Source organism: Trichechus manatus, unplaced genomic scaffold, assembly GCF_000243295.1.
Source record: "Trichechus manatus latirostris isolate Lorelei unplaced genomic scaffold, TriManLat1.0 scaffold00003, whole genome shotgun sequence".
NCBI classification, from domain to species: Eukaryota; Metazoa; Chordata; class Mammalia; order Sirenia; family Trichechidae; genus Trichechus; species Trichechus manatus.
The window spans coordinates 35,774,785-35,785,937 of NW_004443939.1; the positions used below are offsets into that span (position 1 = coordinate 35,774,785).

Genomic DNA, 11,153 nt, shown 5'->3' on the forward strand with positions numbered 1-11,153 from the left:
CCTGACAGAGAACACAACAGAGTGTCCCTGATGGTGCAGGAGAAAAGTGGGGTGCAGAACTCAAGTTCTAGTAAAAGGACCAGACTTAATGGTCTGACTGAGACTGGAGGAACCCAAGAAGACATGGCCCCTGGACTCTGTTAGCCCAGAACTAAACAATTCCTGAGGCCAACTCTTCAGACAAAGAACAGACTGGACTATAAGACATAACGCTAACCAAAGGGTCGGCACTTCAAATCCACCAGGTGCTTTTTGAAAACTGTATGGGGCAGTTCTCCTCTGTCCTGTAGGTTGTTGTTGTTTTTTAATAAGACATAAAATGATGCTCGTGAAGACTGTGCTTCTTAGTTCAAGTAGATACACAAGACTAAATGGGCAGCTCCTTGTTCAGAGGTGAGATGAGAAGGCAGAAAGGGATAGGAGCGGTTGAATGGACACAGGAAATCCAGGGTGGAGGGGAGGAGTGTGCTGTCACATTATAGGGATAGCAACTAGGGTCACATAACAATGTGTGTATATGTTTGTATGAGAAACTAACTTGAGCTGTAAACTCTCACCTAAAGCACAATTAAAAAAAAAAAAAAAAAGAGCACAGTATGTATCATACTGTATTATTCCATTTGTAAAATTTCCAGAAAAAAAAAACCCCAGTCTATAGTGACAGAAAGCAGGTTGATGATTGCCTAGGGATGGGAGACAGATGTTGGGAGGGATGGCAGGAGGAAACTTTTGGGCATGGTAGATATGTTTTCTATCTTGATTGTGGTGATGGTTCACAGGTGTATGCATATACTTACCAAATTGTACCTTTAAATATGTGCAACTTATTTGTATAATAATCAAATTATACACTTTAAACGTCACTCTCTTTCTAGTTTCTCAGATAGCAGAAAGTTTTCTGGTATCCCCAACACCTCTGTCTAAATTCCAGGGGTACTTACACAAAGGAGCACTAGCCCAGTGCAGGTCCTACAGCTCCATCTAGTGGTTATCCAGAGGCAAAACTATACAATTTTTATTATGCATTTGATACTGTACAAAAGTGCCATCCACAGGATGGTTTTAAAGGATTACTTGTATGACAATCACATCAACAGTTACTTATTTTGCATCTCATAGGTGCCAGATATTATGTTAGGTACTTTGAGAGAGCTTTAAAAAAAAGGGCAGTTTGTCCCTAATTTGTGAACAACTCGTATTCTACATGTTTGCTTGTTACGCCACCTGATTGTGATTTGGAATGTATTTCCTCATATCATTAGTGTTATGCATGAAGTCATTAAAAAAACCCAATTACCTGAAAATTACCATAGAGCCACTGGGGGAGGTGTTTCTATGGGAAAATAAATTCAAAATTCCCACTTGAGGGGCCACATATACTTCTCTCTCTAGACCATGATGAATGGTGGGAGGAGGAGTGTCGGGCACCCAGAGGTACAGGGGCTGGAGAAGAGGGGGTGGGTTCTGGGACCCTGGCACTATGCAGTTAGGAGAGAGAGTTCTGGGGGCAGATGCAGAGCTGCGACTGGCGTGGGAGAAGCTGGTTGGGAAAGCTGATAGTGATAAGAAGGATAAAAAGAAGGACTGAGAGAGGGGATATTAGTACCAGTTGCTGTCAAGTTGATTCCAACTCATGGCAACCCCATGCGTATCAGAGTAGAACTATGCTCCATAGAGTTTTTGTTGTTGTTGTTGCTGGTTTTGAAATAATTTAATTTTATATTTTTGTTGTTGTTACTGAGAATATACACAGCAAAAACATACACCAGTTCAAGTTTCTACATGTACAATTCAGTGACATTGATTATATTCCTCAAGTTGTGCAACCATTCTCATCTTCCTTTTCTGAATTATTCCTCCCTCATTAACATAAACTCACTACCCCCTAAGGTTCCTATCTAATCTTTTGAGTTGCTGTTGTCAGTTTGATCCCATTTAGATAGATCTTAAAAGAGCATAATGCTCAAGGCAGACATTCTTTACTACTAAGCTAAATTATTGTTTGCTTTTAAGAAGATTTCAACGGTATTTTTGGTTTAAGGTTTAAAGATTATCTTAGAGTAATAGTTTTGGGGGTTCAACCAGCCCCCATAGCTCCAGAATATCTGGATTCCGTGTGAATTTACAATTCTGTTCTGCATTTTTCCCCTTTTGATCAGGATTCTGTTATAAAATCTTTGATTAAAATGTTCAGTAATAGTGACTGGGTACCACCCAGTTCTTCTGGTCTCATGGCAAAGAAGGCAGTTGTTCACAGAGGCAATTAGCCACACATTTCATTTTCTCCTCCTATTCCTTACTCTTCTTCCTCTGTTGCTCCAGGCATATAGAGACCAATTGTTGTGCCTTGGATGACCACTTGCAAGCTTTTAAGACCCCAGGCACTACACAATGAACTAGGAGGTAGAACAGAAGCACCAAACATGTTATTAGGCCAGTTAACTGGGATGTCCCATGAAACCATGACCATCAACCTCCAAACCAAGGAACCAAATCCCATGAGATGTTTGGTTGTACAGACCAGCCTCAGCTGCCACTCTTTTCTTTTCTGTCATTGTTGTAAATGTATCTATCACATAACTTTTGCCAATTCAACTTTTTACAGGTGTACAACTTACTGATAGCAATTACATTAATCACCTGTGCAACCCTACCCTTAAGCAGTGTGATTTTTCCATCCCCGTAAGCTGAAACTCAATACTCCATAAGCAATAATACCCAGCCCTGGTAACCACTAGTAAACTTTGTTCTCTACACACTTGTCTGTTCTTGTGTTTTTATATAAGTGAGGTCATACAATATTTGTCCTTTTGTGATTGCCTTATTTTACTCAGCATAGTGTCTTCCAGCTCCATCCGTATTGTAGCATGTATCAAGACTTCATTTCTCTTACTGGCTAAGTTCATAGAGTTTTGAATGGCTGACATTTTGGAAGTAGATTGCCAGGCCTTTCTTTTGAGGAATGTCTGGGTGGACTCCAACCTCCAATTTTTCAGTTTGCTGAGCACTGAACCCTTTGTGCCACTCAGGGGCCTGAGAGAGGGGATAGTATGAGGCAATGCTACCTTGTCCTCTTTCATCCACTGTCCCAGTGCTTGCTGCTGCTGAGGACTGGTGTGGAGTGGGTGGAAAGGGATGAGAAGAACAGCCATAGAAACCTCTTGAACTCCTCCTCTCACCACTTCTCCTGAGGATATTGCTAGGTCTGCTGAACCAGAGGGGAAAAAGGGGGGATTCCCTACCCCATCATCCTCCTCCCAACTCCCAAGGGTTTTTCTGGGAAGTCAGTAATTAAAGATGTGAAGAATTGAATGATAGTAACTTTGGCTGTGAAAAGATGGAGACCTAGTGGGCAGAGGTATTTATATAAGGTCAACAGGAGGTTTATTTAAAATGGGAGAGAGTTAAGTAAATCAACATGCACAACATTGGCGGGAGAGGGATAGTTGATGGTCCAGGATTCACGAGGAGGGTAGCTGGTAGGCAGGGCTACAAAAGTGGCAGGACTGTGTGCTATACAGACTCCATTTTCTCTGTGAAATAGAAAACAAGGCCACCTAGTGAGAGGAAGCAACAGGTGAGGGGTTAAGTTTGGGAGTGTTTTAGGAAAGCACTACAGGTTTGAAAGAGCCAAGGGTGATGATCATACTATCAGTTCAATAATTTCACTTTTAGAGTCTATTCTAAGAAAATAATTTCAAGTATGATAAAAATTCAATACTAGATATTTGTTTGTAGGTTTATTTACAATAATTGGAAACAAATGAGAAAAATATACCTACCAAAAAGAGAGTAGTTAAAAATTATGCTACATATACACAAAACAAATTCAAAATGGATTAAGGACCTAAACGTGCAAACTAAAACCATAAAATTTGTGGAAGAAAAAACAGGGGCAATGCTGTCAGGTCTAGCTTTTAACAATGATTTAGCTAATATAATAACAAAAGCACAAACAGCAGAAGAGAATAAATAAATGGGACCGCATAAAAATTTTTAAAATTCATTCATCAAAAGACTTTACAAAAAAAGTGAAAAGACAAACTACCAACTGGGAGAATATCTTTGGAAATTGAATATCTGGCAATAATCTAATAACCAAAATACGTATATAACCGCGACAACTTAACAACAAAAAGACAAATAGCCCAATCATAAAATGGGTGAATGACTTGAATAGACATTTTACCAAAGAGGACATTCATATGGCCGCCAAACACATGAAAACATGCTCAGCATCATTAGCTATCAGAGAGATGCAAATCAAAACCACAATGAGATATCATTTTACTCCCACTAGGATGGCTAAGATTAAAAACACACATACACACACACAAAATAACAAATGTTGTCAAGGATGTAGGAAACCCTTATCCATTGCTGGTGGGAATGCAAAATAGTATAGCCACTATGGAAAACAGTGTGGTGGTTCCTCAAAAAACTAAAAATAGAACTACCGTATGACCCAGCAATTCCACTCCTAGGTATATACCAAAAAGACTTGAAAGCAGAGACTTGTACGCTAATGTTCATTGCAGCACTATTTACAATAGCCAAAAGGTGGAAACAACCTAAATGCCCATCAGCAGATGAATGGATAAGCAAAATATGGTACATACAAACAATGGTATACTACTCAGCCAGTAGGAGAAATGAAGTCTTGATACATACTACAATATGAATGGAGCTGGAAGACTTTATGCTGAGTGAAATAAGTCAATCACAAAAGGACAAATATTATATGAACTCACTTATATATAAAAAGTCCAGAAAAGGCAAATGTATAGAGAACAAAGTTTATTAGTGGTTTCCAGGGGCGGTGAGAAGGGGGCTTAACGATAATGGAACTATCATATTGATTAAGGGTAGGATTGCATAGCCGATTGTTATAAGTGCTGTCAGTTAAGTTGTACACCTGTAAAAAGTTGAATTGGCAGAAGTTGTGTGATAGACATATTTACAACAATGGCAAAAAAAAAAAAAAGAGCAGCTGCTGGGGCTGCTTCTGTACAACCAAACATCTCATGGGATTTGGTTCCTTGGTTTGTAGGTTTAGGGTCATGGTTTCATAGGACATCCCAGTTAATTGGCCTAATAGTGTGTTTAGTACTTTTCTTCTACCTCCTAGTTCATTGCATATTGCCTGAGGTCTTAAAAGCTTTCAAGTGGCCATCCAAGTCACATTTGGTCTCTATTCACCTGGAGCAACAGAGGAAGGAGAGTCAGGAATAGAAGGAGCATATGGAACGTGTGGCTAATTGCCTCCATAAACAACTGCCTCCTTTGCCATGAGACCAGAAGAATTGGACGGTACCCAGCTACCATTTCTGAACATTTTGATCAAAGATTCTATAGAAGTGAGCGGCCATCTAAGATACTCCACAGGTCCTACCCTGTCTGGAGCAAGAGAGAATGAAGAAAACCAAAGACACTGGGAAGGATTAGTCCAAAGGACTGATGGACCACAACTACCACAGCCTCCACCAGACTGAGTCCAGCACAACTACATGGTGCCCAGCTACCACCACCGACTGTTCTGACAGGGATCACAATAGAGGGTCCCGTACCGAGTTGAAGAAAAATGTAGAACAAAATTCTAACTCATAAAAAAAGACCAGACTTACTGGTCTGACAGAGACTGTAGAAACCCCAAGAGTATGGCCCTTGGACACCCTTTTAGCTCATTAATGAAGTCACTCCCGAGGTTCACCCTTCAGCCAAACATTAGACAGGCCCATAAAACAAAATGAGACAAAATGGGCACACCAATCCAGAGGCAAGGACGAGAAAGCAGGAGGGGACAGGAAAGCTGATAATGAGGAACCCAAGGTTGAGAAGGGGAGAGTGTTGACACATTATGGTGTTGGTAACCAATGTCACAAAATGATATGTGTATTAATTGTTTAATGAGAAATTAATTTGCTCTGTAAACCTTCATCTAAAGCACAATTAAAAAAAAAAAAAAACTTCAGGAAAAAAGTTTTAAAAAAAAGATTCTATAGAAGAATCCTGATCAAAAGGGGGAAAATGTAGAAGAGAATTTAAAATTCTATGAACTCCAGACTTCTTGAAGCCATGAAGTTTGGAAAAACCCCTGAAACTATTGTCATGAGATAATCATTAAACCTTAAACCAAAAATATCCCCTGAATTCTTCTTTAAATCAAACAATAGTTTAGCTCAACTAGTAAAGAATGTCTGCCTTGAGCATTATACTCTTTTACCTATGTGGGATTAAATTGACAACAGCAACTTGAAAGATTAGATAGGAACCTTAGGGGGCAGTGATTTTATGTTAATGAGGGAGGAACAACTCAGAAAAAGATGGTGAGAATGGTTTCACAACTCAAAGAATGTTATCGATGTCACTGAACTGTACATGCAGAAACTATTGAATTGGTGTAAGTTTTGCTGTGTATATTCTCCACAACAACAACAAAATAAATAAACAATTGTTAAAAATTATTCTACAGAATTTAATTTAAATGATGTTTTAGAAATATTGTTTAATGCTATAGTGAAATACTTGTGGCACAACAGTAAGTATTAAAAGCAGGATTTAGAATTTCATATAAGGTATTATATATGGCCACCACCCATCTTTCATTTTGTCATACTGTGGTAGCATGTCACTATGATGCTGAAAGCTATGCCACTGGTATTTCAAATACCAGCAGGATCACCCACGGAAGACAGGTTTCAGTAGAGCTCCAGACTAAGACAGACTAGGAACAAAGGCCTGTCGATCTACTTCTGAAAATTAGCCAATGAAAACTCTATGGATCACAACAGCATATTATCCAAAATAGTGCTGGAAGATGAGCCCCCTAGGTCAGAAGGCACTATATAATGGCGGCAACAGTGGACTCAACATACACCAACAATCATGGAGATGGTGCAGGACCAGGCAGCATTTCATTATGTTGTACATTGGGTCACCATGAGTCAGCAACTAACAACAATAACTATATACAGATTAGTTACAATGAAATAAAGGAAAATATTAGTAGATGCACTCTCTTGAGTGGTAGTATATAAATCATTGCTATTTTCTTCTTTTACCTTTTCCAAAAATTTTCATAATGAATATATTTACTTTTAAAATCAAAACAATAATTTTAAAGTCTTTTTATACATTTATAGAAAATTGCTTTAAGCAAACAATTGCATGTTTCCTATTGCTACTGTTTTAAGTGGGTATATTTAATGTCCAAATTCCATTTTGTCTTTCCTAGGTCATCCTGAAATTTTTCCTTTAGTATTAACTACCAAGACTCAGGAAATATTTAACTGCCGAGTAAATGAAGATTTCACAGGTGAACAACCTTATAAACTTCTCAAAAAAGAAGATATTATTGAGGACTTGCACAACAGAGCTGCAGTATCTGATTTCTACCCAGTCAAAAAAATTGTCCAGGTAAGTACAATGTTGCTCTTTATTTTTCAGTTCTACCTCAAAAGATTCATTTTCCCGATACATAATAACAAAAGTTGGAGAGAGTGTTGAGTTAAATGTGACATTTCACATTACTTTGGACAAATGATAGTTTGTCCACACCTCCTTTGGAGTCCTGTTTGATGATCCTCTGTGAAAAGCAAAGTCCCATCAGGAACTGGTTGTATTATCTCACACCTAGAAAGCTTATCCTTGCCCAGTTTTAACTAGAAAGAAATGTACCTTTATTTTCCTATGTTGATTAATTCATAACTTTGGTCCTGATGTTTCTCCAAACATGCTATAGAGAACAATGCCAAATAAAAGTAATGCTTCTTTTTCCCTTTTAGAATGAAATTCTACAGTAAATTTCCCTGGACCCATTGTGTTTTAAGCGCTTTTTTAAGTTAATAAAATAATTATGCAGTTGGGGGTTATTCGTGGTGGTTCAGTGGTAGAATTTTCACCTTCCATGGGAGAGACTAAAAACCCATTGTTGTCAAGTCGAATTCCGACTCATATTAACCCTATACCCAGGTTCAATTCCCGGCCAGTGCACCTCATGTGCAGCCACCATCCGTCCGTCAGCGAAGGCTTACATGTAGCTATGATGCTGAACAGATTTCAGTAGAGCTTCCAGACTAAAATGGACTAGGAAGGAAGGCCTGGTGATTTAATTATAACAATCAACCAATTAAAACCTTATAGATCACAAAAGTTTGATCTGCAGCCAATCATGGGGATGGCACAGGACGGGACAGCTCTTCATTCTGTTGTGCATGGGGTCCCCATGAGTGGGGGGCCAGCTCAACAGCAGCTAACAACACAATAACAACAACCATAGATTAGCAGTATGGTTATCTTTTATAGTCTATGACTGATTTATTAGAGAAGTATCAATTTTGTGTGTCAGTGTCTGAATAAACTGAACGTCTATTAAACATTAACTTTTGATTATATTCCTTTAGGAATATCCTGGAAGTGAGCTTCTGCTTGTTTATGACAAAGACTTCAAATATGGACTTAACTTTTATCTTATTGGAACTGAAGAGGGCAAGGAAAGCTATTTAAATGTAAGTGTACCCCCAAATTCTTGCAATCTGTTGACTGTCAAAGGAAGCTGTATCCCCAGAGGGAGCCCTATATGTGATTAGGATTATTCTCATTCATCTCTGTTTCCCTGGCACCTGGAGTAAGTGAACAGTGAATGTGGGAGGAACTAAATCAGACATCTCAGGGTAGCAGATACTTTACTTATTCACCTGTCATTGACCCAATGAGAGAAGAAATAGTGACTCTGTCCTCAGCCACTTCCTGTCCCATACTCCCAGTTCTTCTTTTGCCATCTCTATGGCTTTGGGTAAGTTAATTGAACCTCTCTTCTATAAAATGGTGGCACTGATACTGCCCATTTCCAGGACTGTCTTGAGCATTGAATGGACTAAGACAGGTAAAGCCCTTTGAGTAGTACCTGGCACAACCTAGGTGTTCCATAGAAGTTTTCTGTGGTTATATAAAGGCAAAAATTTAAAAGTATGACTTGGTCAGAGGCAAATGAGAGACAGGGAGGTGTCAAAGATGAGCAAAATGGCAGTTTTCAAGGAAAGATAGTAAGCTCACCTTTGAGGTGTTGCATTCAAGGTGGTCATGACAGATAATGAGGTTTATGAAACTTGCCTTTCGATCTTGCATCCTTGTAGGAAGATGAGTAGCTATTCTACTAAAGATTTGGTCAAATTGTTTGAGGGAAACAGAGAGGTTTGCTTGGCCAGCCAATAAGCAAGAAAAATAAAGGAAAACCTTAGAATTTAAAAATATTTGACAGTTTTTTTAATTAAAAGTAATCTTTCACTTAGCCTTAGAATTTTTAATACTGAGGAGGTGGGGTCAAGATGGCAGAGTAGTCAGATGCCTCTGATGGACCCTCTTACAACAAAGACCTGAAAAAACAAGTGAATCAATTATATATGACAATCTAGAGCCCTGAACATCTAAGACAAAGTTGAGGAACCTGACTGAGTGGCAGGGGAGGGAGAGATGGTTCAGAAGCAGCAAGGAGTTGCCAAACCTGACCTGGTAAGAGCCTGAGCCCTTCAGGCCTAAGTAGCTCATGGGTGAGCGGTGAAGCAGGCAAGCAGCAGTGCTTGGGAGGTGCGTTTTCCGTACCAGGTGAGACCCAGTGCCAGAGAGACTACTTGGTCACCCAGAACCAGTGAGAAGCAGCCCTGGATTGGCGAAAGATAAGTACTTGCATACGGCCTACCATGCAGATCAAAAACACCCCCCTTAGGGAAAAACCTCTCTCCCATTTACCTCCCTGCTCCCTGCTCCGCAATGGGTCCTGGACCGGCTTCAGCAATTGCCGACTCCCCTGGGCTGGAAGTAGGATCCGTCACATGCCATGAACCATTCTCCTGGCCTTAGAGAGTGAAAAAATTAACAAACAGGAAAAAATAAACTGCCAGATCCCCTAAGCCAGGAACCCACAGTAGGCACAGCTCCTTTGCCTAGGCACAAGCATAAGGCATCCACAGACTTTGAGTGCCTTTCCCTCTGCAGAGACTTGTGTGGACCCATTTCAACAGCATAGGCCCTCATTACCACAGTATGACAGGGTATATACCTGAAGTCTAACTTCAACTGATTCAGCCGTTAAGTGGCAGATTCATGACATTTGACACTGCTCTGCCCATTAAACATGGTCTTCGTCTACCCATATCAGGGGCCTGAAGACTGGTGGCTCCACCCATGCCACCTAGCCACCTAGCCACCTGTGAGAGGGGTGCAAGAATAAGAGGTGCTCCCCAGTCCTTACAACCAATAGCATTGGGTGCTCATAGTCTGGCTACAAAACCCACGCACCTGCGTGCTCTAGGAAAAAGGGACATGCCTTCCTCCTGGACACTCGGGGGTGGCCGTCAGCCCCCTACCTTGCTCAGAGTGTGTCACCCGGCTACAGCCAGATGCCTGTGCCTACACCAATCACTGATGCCTGTCTAGGACTGTAGGTGAGAGCCTACACCACACACTTGGTAGCTATCTACCTGGGCACCTGAGCTGAATCCATACAGGAGGAGTGGGTGAACTCTTGAGCTCATATACCTAGTAACAGATCTAACCACTTGGTGACAGGACATTAGAGCTTCAAAGGTGCCAGTTATCAAACTAGCTCATACAAGCAGCCTATTTGGGCATATCAAAACAAAACAAGAAGCTAGGACACAGTAAGCAAACATAAAATAAATAAATATAATAATTTATTCATGGCTCGGAGAGAGCAGTCAATATCAAATCACATAAAAAGGCAATCCATGATGGCTTCAGCAAGCTCCCAAAATAATCTAGAAATTTTCCAGAGGATGAAAATTTCTTGGAATTACCAGAGGCAAAATACAAAAGATTAATATACAGAACTTTTCAAGAAATTAGGAAGGAAATTAAGCAAAACGCAGAACATGCAATAGAGGGAATTAAAAAGATTAAAGAAGAGCATAATGACAATTTAACAGGCTGCAAGAATCCATACAGAGACAACAATCAGAAATCCAGCAGATTAAAAATAAAATTTCAGAATTAGACAACTCAATAAAAAGTCATAGGAACAGAATTGAGGCAATGGAAGTCAGAATTAGTGAGACTGAAGATAAAGCGCTTGACACCAACTTATTTGAGGAAAAATCAGATAAAAGGATTTTAAAAAATGAAGAAACCATAAGAAT

At 39.8% G+C, this 11,153-nt stretch overlaps 1 protein-coding gene across 1 annotated transcript in view; it reads left to right on the forward strand.

Moving 5' to 3' along the window:
• The window catches only part of DNAI3 (dynein axonemal intermediate chain 3), a 79,295-nt gene that overhangs the window by 7,312 nt on the left and 60,830 nt on the right, over positions 1-11,153 (forward strand). Inside the window, exons 3-4 of the mRNA XM_004369145.2 lie at positions 7,235-7,416; positions 8,403-8,507. Of these exons, the coding sequence (XP_004369202.1) occupies positions 7,235-7,416; positions 8,403-8,507 (287 nt within the window). The remainder of the gene's footprint in view (positions 1-7,234; positions 7,417-8,402; positions 8,508-11,153) is intronic.